Genomic DNA, 19,632 nt, shown 5'->3' with positions numbered 1-19,632 from the left:
TGACAGGCTGACCCCCCTTCAACCTCTGCAGCAATGCTGGCAGCACTCATACGTCTATTTCCCAAACACAACCTTTGGATATGACGCTGAGCACGTGCACTCAACTTCTTTGGTCGACCATGGCGAGGCCTGTTCTGAGTGGAACCTGTCCTGTTAAACTGCTGTATGGTCTTGGCCACCGTGCTGCAGCTCAGTTTCAGGGTCTTGGCAAACTTCTTATAGCCTACACCATCTTTATGTAGAGCAACAGTTCTTTTTTTCAGATCCTCAGAGAGTTCTTTGCCATGAGGTGCCATGTTGAACTTCCAGTGACCAGTATGAGAGAGTGAGAGCAATAACACCAAATTGAACACAACTGCTCCCCATTCACACCTGAGACCTTGTAACACTAACGAGTCACATGACACCGGGGAGAGAAAATGGCTAATTGGGCCCAATTTGGACATTTTCATTTAGGGGTGTACTCACTTTTGTGGCCAGCAGTTTAGACATTAATGGCTGTGTGTTGAGTTATTTTGAGGGGACAGCAAATTTACACTGTTATACAAGCTGTACACTCACTACTTTTTATTGTAGCAAAGTGTCATTTCTTCAGTGTTGTCACATGAAAAGATATAATAAAATATTTTCAAAAATGTGAGGGGTGTACTCACTTCTGTGAGATACTGTTATATATATATATATATATATATATATATATATATATATATATATATATATATATATATATAAGGTCGATCCTGAGAGCCTCAATCCTGCAGAGTTTAGCTTCAACCCTGATAAAAACTCACCTGTCTAAAGCTCAGTCTAAAGCTCACCTGTCTAAAGCTCAGTTCAGGTGTTTGATTAGGATTGAAGCTGAACTCTCCAGGACCAACATTAGCCACCCCTGGTATAAACTAACTGTGGTTGGTTTTAAATGGCAGTCATATGGTCTCTTCCTGTCTACAATTTAGTGGTTTTAGATTCCTCTACTACATGTTGTATATATATAAAAAAACTATAAAAATATTTTGTTTCAAATCAGTGGTTCGGAGCACGTATCAAACTGCCAAAGTCACATGAACTATTGAAGTTTCAAAACACTTATGACGTAACAAAGCCTTGTTTACTGAAATCATGGGATTTTGGCGCTCTGAACCACTGATTCGAAACAAATGATTCGTAAAGCTTCGAAGCTTCATGGAGCAGTGTTTTGAAATCACCCATCACTAGATATTGTGGAATAGAGTTGCTATTTTGTTATTTTTGGCACACAAAAAGTATTCTTGGTACTTTATAATATTAAAGTTGAACCACTGTAGTCACATGAACTGTTTTAAATATGTTTTTAGTAGCTTTGGGCTTTGAAAAATGGAGTGTTATCACTGGCAATGCAGGCCTCACTGAGTCATCGGATTTTATCAAAAATTAATTTGTGTTCCGAAGATGAATGAAAGTCTTACGGGTGTGGAATGACATGAGGGTGAGTAATAAATTGTACATTGTTGGTGTATCAAGGCTTCGAAACTTAATTAAAATGAAAATCTGTTTCAGTAATAGTGAATTGACAAAAAAACGTTTTAAAAAAGTTTTGACGTAAAAAAGTTTTCATTTAACCCTTTGGCATTGTTCGGAAAAAAATGTTTTGAAATTCTTTATTTCATCAGAATAGTACAAAACTTGATGACTTTTATGACAGTCGCTCTATGACCACACACATACCCACACAAAAATCGTGGACTTGATTCGAAAAAGCAAAATGGTCGTAAAAAAAAAAAAAAAAAAAAAAAAAAAATCACACTTTTGTTTGCAGTCAAAAATGACCGCCATTGGAAATGAATGGGAAACACACAAAAATGTACGCAATTCAGAAAAAAGTGCACAGCAATGCAGGGTGACACTAAAATATCACGAGGGCAAAATAGACACATTCCACCTACCATTGCAAATGTGTGTAATAAAATCAATAATTAAGCCACATTGCAGTAAAAACACAGATTCTAAAACATCAAGAGTACAAAACAGACATACCCGCTCAAACACACACACACACACGCACAATTATACAAATTAACTTGTGTGGCTGTATAACAATATGTACAACTGAGCCAGAAGACTCAAATAAGAGGCAATCAGGAAATCAATTTGATAAAGCATTCCTGTTCATTTTTGTTAAATTTTGATGTTGTGTAACAAAATGTCTTTCTTTGTGTTCAGTTTTGACTAATAAAATTAATGCAAAAACTGAAACTTTAACATTTCCAAAAAAAAAAAAAAAAAAAATCTAAACCTTTACAAAGAGCTGTATTTGAGAATATCTAAATATATATCCAAATCCACAGCTTGACAAACAAGTTTTGAAAGTAACATGTGAGCCATGAGATTTAATATTTCCCACAGGTAAAGTCAAGTCAAGGCACCTTTATTTATAGCACTTTATACAATACAGATTGTTTCAAAGCAGGAAATAATGATTCAATGATGCAAACAGAATTCAATTCTACTGTAAAGCAGCTCTAAAAAAGACAACAATTCAGTGCTGATTCAGTTCGGTTTAATAACAGTGTAAAGTTAATCAATTATGGAATGAGTTCAATAAAGCAGAAAACAGTGATGTCATCATCCAGCTCAGTTCAGTCTGATAGTGTCAGTGCAGTCAAATCAATAATATTGTTGAATATTAAGTGTCCCCAACTAAGCAAGCCAAAAGGCAACAGTGTCAAGGAACCTAAACTCCACTGGTGACAGAAATGTAGAAGAAAAAAAAAAAGTCTCTGAGAAATCAGGCTCAGTTGGGGGACCAGAAGAACGAACTCCTCAGACCAGAAGAACGAACATGGTGTGGTTAAGATTCCAGACTGCATCAGAAGTCAGATTGTGGATTGGTCATTCAGAGTATTTCATCCAGTACCTTCTGCTTGAAGATAGGGTACATCTGTGCCGATGGCTTGGGCAAATTACAACACACACACACACACGCACACGCACACGTTTGTTTTGCTATCTTAGTGAGGACATTCCATAGGCGTAATGGTTTTTATACTGTACAAACTGTACATTCTATCCCCCTACACTACCCCTACTCCTACCCATCACAGAAAACATTCTGCATTTGTACATTTTTTAATACAACATTGTTTAGTATGTTTTTAAAGCTATTTTAAATATTAAATATGAGGACTCATAAATGTCCTCATAAAATATGTTTACATAGTAATACCAGTGTAATACCCATGTCATTATACAAATTTGTGTCCTCAAAAATCATGAAAAGCACACACACACACACACACACACACACACACACACACACACACGTTAACTTTTTTGTGTTTGAGGACTCTCCAGAGACAATTTTTATACTGTACAAACTTTACATTCTATCCCCTAACCCTTACAAAAAACATTCTGCATTTTTACATTTAGAAATTTCAATGATTGAAATTGTAGCCTACCTTTTAGAAATGTATATTACTGCAACTCATCTGCATTCACAAGATAGCAGTAAAAGACTGTAAACAACTAAAATCACACAACTGAAATGCTGTGGATCAATGCTCTGAACCGTCATTGCCAAGATCTATATAAATCAAAACATAATCTCCAAATCTTCAACACTTAAATACAAACCATCATGAATAATTTGTAGCGTCTGGACCAATCAGACAAACAATTATTCATTATATGTAATGAATAGTCCAGAAACTAACACACAGGCAGAACCAAGTGTCCTGTTACAGAACACCAGAAAACTGATAAAAACTTTATACGATCAAAAAGAATTTGAAGAGACTTGTGACTCTGAAGGACAAATAAACCCTTTTTATCCTATATAGTCTATATATATATAACCACTTGAGAAATGTATAAACATGTATCCAACTCTCCCATCTCATGATTTTCCTTTTATAGGGTTTGGCCTATGTATTAACCCTTTGAGCGGTACGGTCCCACATATGGGATTTCGAACATTCAGCGACGTCACATAACTGCCAGATTCAAACTGTGGCTGTCAGCTTTGGCTGTGAGACGGATGCGCGCAGCTCTTGTCATATATCACAGCTATGCAGTGTTTTCAGCCACATGATGTTTTTTTTTAAGGTTTCAGACATTTAAATACGCATAAGCACTAGTAAAACAATACATTTAGAGTTTATAAAATACACACATGTCAGAGATCAGTAGAAGCAGCAATAACAATCCATTCAAATATAATTTGCCTACATTTATTCATATCAGACACACATAATGGGCCTAAGTAACAATAAAGTTTACTCTATTATTCTTCCAGTTCACCAGCCACTTACTTGCATATATTTCGGGAGAAACTGATGAATTCACCTGTTGTAAATCCGACTGACAGGACTCTGTGAACTGCAGCGCAAACTAAGATGGCAGCGCCCATCTTGCATTATAGATCAAGATAAAGATCATTTATAAAGGTTTTAAAACGACAAAACACACTCACTTACACATATTTGAGAATTGGAATATCATATAGTTGATGACATGGTAAGCAATTTTGCGAATATTTTAAATAAAAAAGGAAAAACAAAATAATAGCGATCCATCTGTCATACAGTGTTATTGTGGCTGCGTTCAGCGCTCGTGACACGCAAGACGCGTCGCCATGGAAACAATAAGGGCAAACGTTCTAAAATAACGGTCGTCTTAAAAAAACTCACTCTGGGGGGTCAGTTAGAATATTTTAAACTCACGCTTGAAAGGGTTAATTCTGCCTTTTGAACTCTTTTGGTATTAATGTTTCAGAGTTGCATATTATGGTTAACTAAAATCACATGGGTAGCATGTTTGGCATCGATGGAGTCCAACTTACATTTCCTACTTGGTAATTTATGTTACATGTTGCTAACTCTGTGACACATTAGTATAATAAGAATCTATAAGGTTCTTCTCTCATGCATCCAATCCAATGTCCTATGCTAATATCCTGCTAGAGAACAAAAAATTGTTTAAAACAAAAGTGCCTCTAAAGGAACAACTCTTTATTGGCTCAGTCACCTCAAGAGGGTTTGGAATCTTCACACTTTAAAATCACTGATCACAAGTTCACGGCCCCCTTTTTACTGAAAAATGCTGTTGTGAAGACAATGCTGATCTAGAGGACTTCTGAAGACCCCAAAGCTTGTGCCAGGCTGCGGCCTTGTCTTTCCATTCATCAAAGATCCTCTGACTCCTCTGACTGGTTCTTGCTCATCAAGACAACATCAGCAAAGATCAACGGGAGCCTCCACAAATTGCATCAAGACAGTTTAATTCAAATGGGCGAGACGTGCAAGTATCAAACTTAGTCTCATTATTGATACATTAAGTATCCTTACTCCCCTTTTAAAGAAGGGTTTTTTAGATCTAAACTGACGGCTTGCTCAAGGCTGAAGTCAGTATTAAAGCGTAAGTCTGTTCTGATGAAGGAATCTCAGCTCAGCGGCATGTAAACTGTACCAGAATTGATTATTCTGCTTTGGTTGAAGAAATCCCAATTGCAGTATTGCTTAACATGTTTCTGATGAAGAAATCTCAGTACAGTGTTAAATGTAGATTTGGGTGATGCTCCCCTTTCTACAGTGTAAAGGCCTTAGAAATTATTGTTAGACTGATGCCATTCATCTAAACTTTAGCTGCATCTACAAGCATAGCTACCTGGTGAACAAAACTGTGTTTCACTCACTGAAAGGAACGTCAGCATTCATGCACGAGACGGACGTAACTATGTATGCTTAACAAAACATTTGCAGTTTTGTAAAAGCTGATTTTATGGATGTTTGAGCTGTTTTTTTCATAATAGGTCCTCTTTAAAAGTGCTGACAAAGTCACCCAGGTGTAATGAGAGTGAATGTGGGAAACACAAAGTCTGACACCTGCAGAGAAGAGATGACAAACACTTTAATAGAAAACATGGATATCAATTCAAAACAACAATTAAATTGGAAGCAAATCTAAAACAAATACATGGAACAAACAGGGTCTCTACTTTAAAAAGCTCTGTTATAAAAACCTTTCAGCTCAGAGTGCATGTCACGTGTTTCTGACAGTCAGAAACTCCTTCTGCAGGACATAAAGTGAACATGCTTTTCTGATAATTGCTCGCAGCTGCTGTTTGTAAACTTGTTTCCCAAAGTAAATTCCAACAATTTTTAGCAAAATATAAAAGTCCACTAGCAGTGGGTCTACATTGCAGCGGCTTAAAGCTAAAGAACTCATAAAATTATTTATTTAAAAAATAATTTTAAAAATTATTTAAATTATTATCTGCAAAAACATCTGGAAAAAATTCAAACATTTTTAAAGCAATGCATTTTTTTTCTCAGAAATTGTAGCTGAATTAGAAGATTTCAATACAAAGTGCAACATAAAACATTGCTGGACTGCAGGTAAAACATACAGTATAGAGGATGATCTTAAACACTTTGATTTGAGGCGGTGTGTGTGGTTTGAGTTATACAGCCCTTCCATGTGTTCCTGGATATTCCTCCACATCATCATAGTCTGTTATTAGAAAACAAGAGCAAATTCATGTATCAACATGCTTTAAAAAGTATGAACACGTGTTTGAAGAAATGAACACAGTCCATTTCAGTCCATTTAAATTAGCTATTGTGACAACAAGTTGATAGAACAAGATGAATTGATAATATAAAGCTATTATAAAGGCTAAACCAAAATTATTCAGTTAAAAAGGTGTCAATAACATACCAAACATGTCACTCAAATATTCCCCGACGTTCTTCACATCATCATACTCCTCCTGAACACCCTCTGATATAAATGTGTCTAGTATTAATTACATGAAAAAGTCTTACTTTATATGCTACTATAATTTGATGAAAAATAAGAAAGAAAAAAAAAAAAACCCTGTTCTAATGTAGAAGTGTATAATTTGAAACCCACACCTTTTTTATCATTGGAGAACTGCCGTACGATGATGACATCATCATAGTTTTCTGCTGAGTCATACAATAAAATAATGAAAAATTAAATGCATCCATTAATGAGCAAAATTTTGAACTTTGAAACTGTACATGTGTACATATTCTGGTGTGATTTGTTGCTCTACTAAATTATTAAACAGGCCAAATAGGCACTTAAATTAAGTGAATTTCTGTGATCAGTTAACAAACTCACTGACCTGTTGGTCCTTCAGTGGTGGTGACATCATCATAGTAGTCAATCTTCATTCCTACTGCAGATTTTGCTTTTCAAAAAGAAAATACATATATTATTATTATTATTATTATTATTATTATTATTATTACTACTATTGTTATTATTAATTATTAATAATAATAATAATAATAATAATATTTATTATTAATAATACTAATAATAATAAAATCTTATCTGAATTACGTGCTGAATAATTTATATAATTTATACTCTTCTAAGATAACTTAAGTGAATGTTTTAATCATTTAACACACATTCTTTTCTGTATGTAGAAGGTAACACAATTCTATTTCAGTCCTCTAACCTGAAAGAAGCTCATCAGCATCTTCATACCCAGAATGCTGTTCGGTAGAAAGGACACTTCCTGTTACGGAGAAGAACCATCAGACATGTTCACAATCACAAACCAGCCAAAATCCCCATATCATTTGGATCATATAGCACTAACCCTATATCATTACAAGTGACACAAACAAGGTCCCACAAATGAATCAATGTGATTCACTCCACTCACCCTCCGAATAAACTGATTACCCTGTTGATCTCCACAAATCAGACATTATGATATTTACTCACCCCTCTGAGTGAAGAGACTGTGTCTGTTAGTAGGTCTGTGATGAATCTCCTCATAAACGGCCTCAGTCGTGCTCCTGTGTCTCCTCTTAGAGAGAGCTGTGAGTGTAGACAGACAAACCTGCTGTCAGTTCACAACACATGACTGATCTGGACAAATCTGGAAAAACAGACACAAACACATTCAAACATGTAAATACACAAATACTACTAGCACTAAAATTGTCTAAAAATGAACAATATTCATTAGTGTTTTCTGTGACCTGCACAGGTGAGTCCAGCGTGCTCTTTGTTGGAGCAGTCAGTGTGGTTCTTCAGGGAGAGAGGACAGTCCCACAGGTGAATCTCATTCCCTCTGCACTTGACTCTGTTCAGCCACACAACACCTTCACCAGCACCAAAGGCTGAATTCCCATCAGCCCTCAGTGCTGCTCCACAACCCAGCTGCCTGCAGACCACCTGAGCATCGCTGATGTCCCACAGATCATCACAGACTGAGCCCCACACAGCGTTATGATACACCTCCAGCCTCCCAGAGCACCGGCCCTCCCCTCCACTCAGTCTGAGAGGAAGACGCTCTAAATCACAGACAAGTAGACATTATTATTGGCCAACAGAGTTCTGTCAGAACAGCGACACCTACAGTGGTGTGTGATATTAAATCCTCTTTGTTCCCCCAAACAAAATTACATGCATACATGACAAATGGCTGTTATGATTTTTATGTTCTTCTACATCAAATGAACTTACCTGAACACTGTCTCTGATGTGGAGATGTGGAGCATGACAAATAGCTTCTAGGAGACTCATGACTCTCCTGTTCTGTAATCACAAATTAATTCAACATTATATTTAGTGCTGTCAATCGATTAAAAAAAAACAAAAAAAAAAAAACTTTTTTTTTGTAATTAATCATGATTAATCACACCTAACATTAAAGTTTTTAATATATTTTTATATTGTAATAATTTCACATTTCATCTCCAAATTAATGTAGAAACAACACAGACAGTATATTTTAAACATTTGATCTAACAGGTAGGAAATATACAAAAATTGAAGTTCTATCAAAAACTTCACATTCTTCACTGAATAAATTAAAAATTAAATATAGATTAATCCTTATTAAAGCTATAAATGTTATTCAGTCAAGAGAAGTTCTTTGATTAACATTAATGACAGACAGCAGCAGGTTTATCAGGCATTTTGGCATAATTTTGTGTTTTTATCCATTCAAGTGCAAAAGAGGACTCAATGTGGATGGCATTTTTCAGTAGATTTCTGTCTTGTGAGTCGTGTGTGTGTCATACAGACAGGAGATTCAGTGACTGTGTGTCAGTACCGCAATGAGTTATCTATTAGCTAGCATTATCATATAATGTAATGCTAGCTAATAGATGATGGTAAAAAAATGTATGCTGCGTTAAATATTATTAACATGTTAAACTCAAAAAAAAATAATCACATGAGTTAACGTGTTAAATTTAACAGCCCTAATTATATATATACATTACAGTAATCTGTTAACATGACTGAGTATATATATATATATATATATATATATATATATATATATAGTTTATATACTCAGTCATGTTAACAGATTACTGTTAAAATATTTATTTTTAGAGATGGAAAATACATCAGTCTTACCCAAACAGGTGATTTTTGCCACTTCATCTTTACCACAGCCATTTTGTCCCCAGGGTAAAGATGGACACTGCCACACATTTGAATCATGTGGTCGACATTTCACTTCATCCAGCCAGTTACGAGCTGATTCCACTCTTGGTATAGAATTGGAAAAAGCTCCAGATCTTCCACAGTTCAGCTCTTGACAGATCAGACTCACTGTGTCTCTGTCCATCTGGTTCCAGCACACATTACCCCAGGATCCATTGTAGAAAACCTCCACATTCCCTTCACAGCCCTCAGTTAACCTGATCTCTTTAAACTCTAGATGAAAACATGAAAGTTATATCAGCTCTCATTTAATCCCATTCATTTCAACCGTGCTACATATACAAATGACTGAAATAACCCAAAGATTTAAAATGTTACTAAATAATATTTTTTCACAACTGAGTACTATTTACTAGAGGCGTGACGAGACGAGACATGAGATTGAGTTAATGAGAACGAGAGGAGACGAGAATTTTGCACAGAATTTTTTTTTTTTTTAAAAATCCTCAATGATGAAATATATGACTAGAAAAATAGTCTGCAGGTGCATTTGAAATGTTTTAACTAATCATCTTGTAATGAATGTCATTTCAGTTCTACTTTCTGAGTATGAATTATCATATGCAGTAAAAGACAACAATACTCAAGCACTGTAAAAAGTTTTGCCACAAACTCAACTAACTGGCTTCTCTCCTCTATGATTTCATGTGAGTCTCTTCAGACCTTAGAACAGTACTATGGTAACTTGAGATCAAACAACCACACAGAGAGAAGAATGCAGAATTTTGGGTTTACTAATAACTGCTCTTATTATATTTACAGGATCAACAATCACGAGCTGGCTATCCAACCGGACAGAACATTTTTCGTCAACAGGTAAATTCTCAACATAAGCATATACACCCCCTATCGGCCACAATTGGAACTGCCAGAATACTCAGTCTACTGTAAGTACAGGATTTATGAGCTTCTACAACTTTTGACATCCTAACCGAATTCCTTTCCACAAATTCATCATAGAAATAAAAACAGTATAAATAAAAATGAATGACAGTTTTCCCTTAGTCTTAGTGCAAACACTACTGTAAGTGCAACCATAATCAAAGTACTCTCTCAATATTCAATTTGGATTTGTCTAAGCAAGTTTTATTTACTCTTATAAAAGAAGTTCCCATTGACACCAATTATACGACTGACAGACCGCAACAGTTGTTGTTAAAAATCATCATTTGTGTTCTACTGAAGAAACAAAGTCATCTACATCTTGGATGCGCTGAGGGTAAGCAGATAAACATCAAATTTTCATTTTTGGGTGAACTATCCCTTTAAGTGGATCACTCATTAAAACAGCGAATCACTGCCGCCTACCTGCAGTTTCAATTTTTAACATAATTTCTTTCTTTTTAGAATCACTCAGTTATGTTAGAATTTGATGAATGATTATACATAAATTTCATAAAGTTATGATAGATAGATAGATGATAGATAGATAGATAGATGATAGATAGATAGATGATAGATAGATAGATGATAGATAGATAGATAGATAGATAGATAGATAGATAGATAGATAGATAGATAGATAGATAGATAGATAGATAGATAGAGAAGAAATAAATTATCCAATAACCTAAAACATATTATTATTATTATTACAGATTATTATTTTTTTTTTAATTAAAAAAATAATAACAGGCAGCATACCAACGTTCAACCCCCCCAATGTTGAGACCAAATCTCAAACATTTAAAGCTTCATCACTGCATATGCTGTGAGTTTAAACCTGCATTTTTCTGTTTATCCAATTTAAGTTGCATATATTTTGTTCTTGCATGGGTGCAGGTCCGGTTCCAGAATCAAATCACTGAGGGTTCTTCTGAAATTAGTCAGGATGCTACAGTAAAGTGCAGATGTAATGTGTAAGCAACAGTTCCAACATAATAAGAATAGCAATGTATACAGTGAGAAATTTAAGATTTTTTTTTAAGTCATTGCTTTTACAAATAATTAGAATAGAATTTCAAAAATATTGATACAAAAGTTCAACTATTTTTTCTAGTCTGCATTTACATTGCTTATTATTATTATTATTGCATATTTTTGTCCCGTGTTATGGTTATGGTAGCAATATTGAGTGTGAATCCTGCATTTATATGTAGATATCACTTCTGTAACTGCAGAGTGCAATTGGTCATCTGTCCTCTTATAGCATGAAAAACAAAACTTATATTAAATTTCTGAATGTATTATATAAAGCGTGCAAAGAGCACTTCCTTTATAATCGCTAAAAAGTTATAACTCATCTCAGTTATAGCTGTCTACACTGCACAATGAGTCTCTTACATCGTGCCTACACTTTATTAATGAGATGCTTCGCAAGCATGCAAACTCAGTGCTGAACAAAAACTCCAGCGTTTCTTCCGGTGAGCAGATTCTAACTAACTTAAACACCCCTGATAGGCCATTGCATTCAAGAGATCAACAGCTATGTCTGTGATTGGCTACGTTGCTCACCGCTGCAAAATCATGTTGTAAATAGAAACATTTAAAATTCTCCAGAGCACAAACACAAATACGCACTGGAGCGTTTGCTAATATGATATTATTACAGTATCAACTGAGGGTGCTCTTGCTTGCATTTGAGGGTGCTTAGGTGCAGAACCGGGCCTGCACTGGTGTGACATATGCAGCAATTTTGAACTTTTGACAGTCATTGTGAGATATAGGCTACATTTGAGTATTGTATCTTTTGATATAGTTTACAAAATAAAACAGTATGCTTTGAAATAATAATTGTAGTGCATTGTGTTGTTTTAAACCCCAAACATTTTATTAAACATTCTTCATTAACAGTTATTCAGTTATTTGTAATAGGCTATGTCCTTTAAAAAAAAAAAAAAAAATCAAAGTAGTTTCAAAATAGCTAGCTATTTTTTGATAGTAACTTCTAGTGTAGCTAACTACTTTTTCAGAAGGGTAGCTTGACTCTAGTTTAACTAGCTTCCCCAACTCTGCTAATTTTACCCTCACACTCTGACATGGCAATATCACGAGACAGCTTCTCACCACGAATAAATCTTGTCAAATTTTAATCTCTTGAGATCTCGTCACACCCCTACTATTTACCTGAGCACACAACTCCTACATCCTCCTTGTGTTGACAGTCATGTTTTCCCCAGCCTGGAGAAGAGCAGTTCCTCAGGGACGTCTCATTCCCCTCACACTCCACCTCATCCAGCCATATGGGTCCAGAACCAGGACCAAACCAGGCTGGTACCTGCTGGTTACTGAGGGCCACTCCACACTGCAGCTGTCTGCACACTACATGGGCATCTTTAATATCCCAGGAGTCATCACACACTGTCCCCCATGAGCCGCTGTGAAAAACCTCCAGCCTCCCTGCACAGTCTCCCCCAGAACCCACCAGCCTGATGGACCCGCAATCTGATATACAGAGAAAGAGAAACACATTAGTGATCACTAACAACTGAAGAATCTGCCCAGATGTTGCTCTTCTCACCAAGGCAGGTGATTGACAGCTGTTGTGTGGAGCTGCAGTTGAGAGTTTGTGGAGAGCTGCAGTTCCCCAGATGAGCTTCACTCCCAGAGCACTGGAAGCCCGTCACACACTCATGACTGTGTTCAGGACTGGATGAAGAGGAGCCGGAGAAGTTCAGCACAGAGCCACAGCCCAGCTGTCTGCAGACCACAGAGGATTCAGTGAGACTCCAGGAGTCCAGCAGAACTCTCCTCCAGACCTGATGGATGGAAACTTCCACCTCTCCCTCACACTGTCTCTCTCCAGACAACCGCACCAGACCGTCATGAACAGCCAGAGAGGAATCTGAGGAGAAGATCTTATGTTTTACTAAAATAAGAATTGTGTTAGAACATTGTGAAATAGTGATTAACTAATGTTAACAAGATTTTAATGTATTAGCAAATGTTGAAATTAACATTAACAAAGATTAATAAATGCTGTATAAGTACAGTTCATTATTATTTCATGTTAACTAATGAACCTTATTGTAAAGTGTTACCAGTTTTCCAGTAGCATAATGCTCTCTGTGTCAAATAAGTTTACCAGAGCAGATGACTCCAACATCTCGTCTATGAGAACATTCAGCTCGACTCCATGAAGAGATGGAACATTCTGAGAGTTTTGTTTCATTCCCGTCACAATCAAGCACATCAGCCCAGATTTCACCACTTCCCTCTCCAAACCAGTCTGATCCCACAACAGACACAGCAATCCCACAATTCAGCTGTCTACAGAGGACACTGGCAGCTCTCATATCCCAGCATGCATCACACACTGTGCCCCATTCATTGAGGAACCGAAGCTCCACTCTTCCAGAACAAAAGTCTGAACTGTTCCTCAGTTTGGCCTCTGTGTAACCTGATAAAGAGGTTAAAATAAAGTATAATGCAGCTGACAGAGAAGACATACTGTATCAAATGCAAATGAAAAGACACTGAATAATTAAAGCTGCAAGCAGCATTTATCGGGGTTCAAGCATTTAAGGCCTTTAAGCACAAATGCATCCGTTTATAGCCTACTGTTAGCTTTTTATATCTGACGATTTTATTTAGGCTTCAAAATGTATAAATGTTGTGTTAACTTGTAAAGATTATCTTGATAGACAAAACGTGTAAGTGTCATAACACTTTGTTAAACACAGAGCTTATTTTTTGCGAATTTCCAAAAGTCTTTGGGAAAAATGCATAGGCTTTCGATCGAGGGAACCCATGCGTTGCTAACTTCCGGGTTGGCCTACAAGAGAGAATTGTACTGCATTGGTTTTATTCAGACTGAGCAAAAAACCTACAGGAATAGTTTGCAAAAGTAGGTTTTTTAAATATTCTCGAATATTTAATGAACTATTTGATTGACAGCAGTGGTTCTTGAGGCAAAGTTGCTCAGAATGAGCAGATCTAACAAATGATATGAACATTATATGATCATAGATGGAAAATTTGAACCATTTGAAGAGTTTGGTTCCAAAACGCTATAAATCCATTCGGATTAATTTGAGTAAAAATGTGTTTTCTTTGCCAAGAAAGTGGCAAGATGAAACCATGAATTGAAATTTCAACCTTTTTTTTGATAACTTTTGATAATCAGACTCCAGAGAATCTTTCTGCACTGCTTTGGTTCCGATCAGGCGAAAAACCTAGGACTAGTTCGCAAAAGTAGGTTTTGGATAAAATTCAAAATGGCAGAATTTTTTTCATACCAGAAATAAAATCATATATACGTTTTGTTCGTCTTGAGCCAAGGATTACTATGATATAAGACTTGAGTCTACGACAAACGGTCTAGGAGTTATGAGCAGTTTTGTGTTTTTGATCGCTGTAGTACCACTTATTGGGCCAATCTGGGTCATACTCTGTCAACCTCCCCCCAAATTGAGACCTATCATCTGGCCAAGTTTCAAGTCTCTAGCACTTACGGTTTGAAAGATAATAAAAATAAAAATCATGCTTGAACCCCTAATTATAATTTACCTGAACAGATCAGTCCCACATTATTGTCACTGGTGCAGCTGTGTTTGTGTGATGATGATATTAGGCAAAATGAAATCTGAGACTCATCTCCTCTGCACTGAATCTCTTGTGTCCACATCTGAGCGTCTCCTTTGCCAAAAGCATCTTCTCCCAGCACCTGTACAGGAGCCCCACAGTCCAGCTCTCTACACACAACCTCTGCATCCTGCTGGTCAAAGGCAGCAGCACACACTGAAACCCACGACTGATCATCAAGTATCTCTAACCTCCCAGAGCAGAGGTGAGATCCGTTAACGAGTCTGGAAGGTTTATAACCTGTTTATATTACAGAAATGACAGAGCACAGTAGACAAAAACAAATGCTTGATAGTTAAATACAATAACCATACAAACATTTACAATTTTCCAAACAAAATATTCTTTATGTCACAACAAATTCATGGGCAATCAGTTAAATTACTCACCTGAACAGATGACACTGGCATCATAATTGTGAGTACACGCATGTATGCCCCATCCCACTGCCCCACAGTTCTTCAATGTTGACTCTGATCCAGCACATAACACAATATACATCCAGATTGGTCCTGATCCTTGTCCAAAATAAGCATCACCCAGAGCATCTACAGGTTCTCCACAGTCCAGCTCTCTACACACCACTGCAGCATCAGCCATATCCCAGCCATAATGACACACTGTTCCCCACTGCCCTCTATGAAGAACCTCCACTCTACCAGCACAGCGACTGTTACCACCAACCAGCCTCACATTCTTTTTATCTAAGTGACAGAAAAATACAGACAGAGACTATGGGTGTACCTCCACATATATCAGTATATTGTGTACACAGATTCGGGCAGTGGTAAAGCACACTGGCTCACTACACATTCGGAATGCTATTTCATGCATTCTGACTTATTTACACTGTTGAAGAGTTGCATTCTCATGCTAAACATGGCCAAAGTTTCAAAACACGAGTTGGACGTATGACGGAGTATTTCTATGCCAAATCCACTACTTCCGGTTTCGGTGCAGGATTCGGAGAGATTTTTTTCTAGTATGGCCCTTTATCACATAATAAAGGGCAGAAATCCTTGTATAGGCACTTCTCCCTGATAAGCGTGTGCACACACATCACCCAGAGCAAGAGCACGTTTGGGATACGGAAGCCGAGAGATTTTTCAACAATGGCTGTGTCCCAATTCAGGGGCTGCACCCTTTGAAGGCTGCATACATCATCGAGGCAGTCTCATTTAAGAAAAATAACCGCTAGATTGCAACGTAAGAAAGAAATTACAGTATTTTACACCTCACAATGAATATCAGCCAATTTTATTATGGTTACTTTTCTTAAATATGGCATCCTTGGTGAAGTATTCAGCCTTCAAATGCGACTTCCGGAGGACTCAGCCTCCGAAATGAGACGCAGCTCCTGTAAACAAAGAGTGTGTTTTGGGTTGTGAGGGAAAGATTACCTTTTTTAGCTTCCCAAAGAACCCAGCGTTAAGGGAAAAGTGGATGAAGTTTGTTTTTTCCGGGGCAGCAACGGAGTTGTGCATATATGTGTGTTTGTTCCCAGGAATTCAGTGATAAATACTTTGTAAACAAGCCACAGTTCAGCGTTGGATTTGCATATCGCGGGTGGTGAGTAAAGCTGCATCAGATGTTTGTGTTTTGTTGACAATCGGCACGCAAGTACATAAAATGTAAACAACACAAACGTTTTTGTTCCCTTTGTATTTATAATGATGTCGCAGCTAGCATGCGATCTCTACGCAGAAGCTGCACGTGCTCGTGACTCTTTAGCTCCGCCCACAGCATTGACGGCAGACACGCCTCCAGGATCTCGGCTTTTATCGGAAAGACTCGGTTTAGCGTATCTATCTTTTATAAATATGACAAAACGAACATGAGATTGGCAGAAACTGTGTGTGATACCCCCCCCTTTAAATAACGAATTGTCTTTTCAAATCTTCTATCACATGTCATGATAATATTGTGTCGGTTCATGTGATTTGTATTGTAGTTCAGAATTTCCCTTAAGAGAACATAGTGAGCATCTGGTTTTTGGAGTGCATTGTGGGATTTTTAAGGCGTGAACATTCCAGTGCACTCAAAGGATTTGTAATTGAGAATGGCTGGCTCCCTGGTCAGTGTTCTTACTACTGAACTAGGGAGCTGACTGAGAAGCACACGGAGTAAAAGGTATGATATTACTCTCATATTCTTTTAACTCACCAGCACAGAACAGCCTCTGGTAATTATCATGTGAACAGCTGTTTGTGTGTAAGGATGTTGGACAGAGTTGAATCTGAGACTCATTTCCTCTGCACTGAATCTCTTGTGTCCACATCTGAGTGTCTCCTTTGCCAAAAGCATCTTCTCCCAGCACCTGTACAGGAGCCCCACAGTCCAGCTCTCTACACACAACCTCTGCATCCTGCTGGTCAAAGGCAGCAGCACACACTGAAACCCACATCTGATCATCAAGTATCTCTAATCTCCCAGAGCAGCTGGAGTTTCCAAAAAGCCTGACACCTGAAGTAGCAAGAGGTAACAAACGTTTCAATTTTGTTTGTTGTGTTATTCTTGTCATTATTGGTCTACCACAAAGCACCACTTATTAATGTAAAATAATCAAATTACTCAATCTCATGTCAATCCAAACTTATCTAACTTTCTTTCATGGAACATAAATGTGGAATTTTACAGAATATCCTGGCACTCATTTCAATATAATGAAAGTAAAATAATAATAATTAATAATAAAAATAATAATAAAATACATTTTGTGCTCCACAGATCAAAGTCATAAGTAAATGATGCCTGAATTTTAATTTTTTGTTGAACTATACTGTGGCGAGGGGGGCGTGGTTCAGCGGAGTCGGCAGCGGGAGAGAGAGTCAGGAGACGAACGGTGAGTGAGTGGGTTAAATGCAAATGACGAACACCTGTCTCTTGTTTCAGTAATTGGTGTGGAGAGAGTATATAACACCAGGAGAAACAGGAGTGGGGGAGAGAGAGACGGACTACTGACTGCTGCCCCGCTGCCGACTCCGCTGAACCACGCCCCCCTCGCCACATATACCTTTGAAGCAGGTGGTTTATCAGTGATATAAAAATAGGACAGGGTTTGGAGCAGTTTACCTGAGCAGATGACTCCGGCATCTTTTCTATGATCACAGTTATAAAAACCCCAATTTACTGTTCCACAGTTCTTCAGTGTAGATTCTAATCCAGTACATAACATGCGATTTGTCCAGATTGATCCTGATCCTGGTCCAAAATGAGCATCACCCAGAGCATCTACAGGTTCTCCACAGTCCAGCTCTCTACACACCACTGCAGCATCAGCCATATCCCAGCCACCATCACACACTGTTCCCCACTGACCTCTATGAAGAACCTCCACTCTACCAGCACAGCGACTGTGACCACCAACCAACCTCACTCTCATAATGTCTATAAAATGAATAAAGAGGGAGTAAAGACATATGGACATAGGGAAAGAATGAGGGAAAAAGTATCACAAAGAGAAAAAAAAACTGATAAATTTAACTAATATTTGGAGTAGATTTTGGGAACATTAAATTTGATTTCAGTTTATTAAAAAAATTCTCTAACCTGCACACACCAGCCCAACACTATATTCATGTGAACAGTTGTTTTCTTGTGATAGTGATGTTGGACAGAGGTGAATCTGAGATTCATTTCCTCTGCACTGAATCTCTTGTGTCCACATCTGAGCGTCTCCTTTGCCAAAAGCATCTTCTCCCAGCACCTGTACAGGAGCCCCACAGTCCAGCTCTCTACACACAACCTCTGCATCCTGCTGGTCAAAGGCAGCAGCACACACTGAAACCCACGTCTGATCATCAAGGATCTCTAACCTCCCAGAGCAGCGAGAACCTCCAACCAGCCTGACTTCTGAAAGAACAACACAGGAAAGAACAAATTTTAAAGTTATAGAACTTCAATAATGAGTCATATAATCAATACATCAATCATATAATGAGAAATCATATTTTCCTTTATCTTCTGAAATAAAAGATATTTACTATGATAACATATTATTCATATCAGCAAGTTTTTCCCATTCCAAAAAGGTCTTGAAAGTAAGATACAAAAATGGTTCATATAGAAAACAGTGTATAGTTATTGTTACTGTAAAAAAAATCTGCCCACATTTTCATGTCAACAATATCTATGAATGAATCCATTCAAGGCATTACATTAAAATGTAGAGTTAGAAACAAGCTTCTAAAGTTTATTTTTAACAAGATCCCTGATTATTACAATCTGAACTTAACAGTTCATGTGGTCAAAAAGAGGGTGGAAAATGGTCATGAAAAATTAAATTTTGACTGCTTTTGACGCAATTGCTTTGTACATTAAGACAGGGTTTTTAGCTTTAGCTTACCTGAACAAATGACTTGAGCTCTCTTATAAAGACACACATCAGGATCAGTTGGTTGCATGAATCCACATTTCTTAAGCATAGACTCTGAACCAGCACACACTGCATTTTTCATCCTAAAAATCGCTTTTGGTCCCAGTCCAAAATGAGCATCACTCAGAGCATCTACAGGTTCTCCACAGTCCAGCTCTCTACACACCACTGCAGCATCAGCCAAATCCCAACCAGCGCCACACACTGTTCCCCACTGACCTCTATGAAGAACTTCCACTCTACCAGCACAG

General features: G+C 37.3%; 2 protein-coding genes across 2 annotated transcripts in view; both read right to left on the bottom strand.

Moving 5' to 3' along the window:
- The window catches only part of LOC127511431 (scavenger receptor cysteine-rich type 1 protein M130-like), a 23,805-nt gene extending 5,474 nt beyond the window's left edge, over window positions 1-18,331 (bottom strand). The window contains exons 1-8 of the mRNA XM_051892238.1: window positions 18,079-18,331; window positions 17,170-17,469; window positions 15,396-15,710; window positions 14,932-15,246; window positions 13,508-13,822; window positions 12,944-13,267; window positions 12,550-12,867; window positions 9,394-9,696 (exon numbers count right to left, since the gene is read on the bottom strand). Coding sequence (XP_051748198.1) covers window positions 9,394-9,696; window positions 12,550-12,867; window positions 12,944-13,267; window positions 13,508-13,822; window positions 14,932-15,246; window positions 15,396-15,710; window positions 17,170-17,469; window positions 18,079-18,289 — 2,401 coding nt within the window. The 5' untranslated portion in view covers window positions 18,290-18,331. The remainder of the gene's footprint in view (window positions 1-9,393; window positions 9,697-12,549; window positions 12,868-12,943; window positions 13,268-13,507; window positions 13,823-14,931; window positions 15,247-15,395; window positions 15,711-17,169; window positions 17,470-18,078) is intronic.
- The window catches only part of LOC127511429 (scavenger receptor cysteine-rich type 1 protein M130-like), a 264,217-nt gene that overhangs the window by 226,646 nt on the left and 17,939 nt on the right, over window positions 1-19,632 (bottom strand). The gene's annotated exons all lie outside the window — the stretch shown is intronic.

Source organism: Ctenopharyngodon idella, chromosome 4 (genome assembly GCF_019924925.1).
Source record: "Ctenopharyngodon idella isolate HZGC_01 chromosome 4, HZGC01, whole genome shotgun sequence".
In the NCBI taxonomy this organism is placed as follows: Eukaryota; Metazoa; Chordata; class Actinopteri; order Cypriniformes; family Xenocyprididae; genus Ctenopharyngodon; species Ctenopharyngodon idella.
Note: the sequence above shows the minus strand (reverse complement) of the source record. Positions and strands in the feature narration are given on the sequence as shown.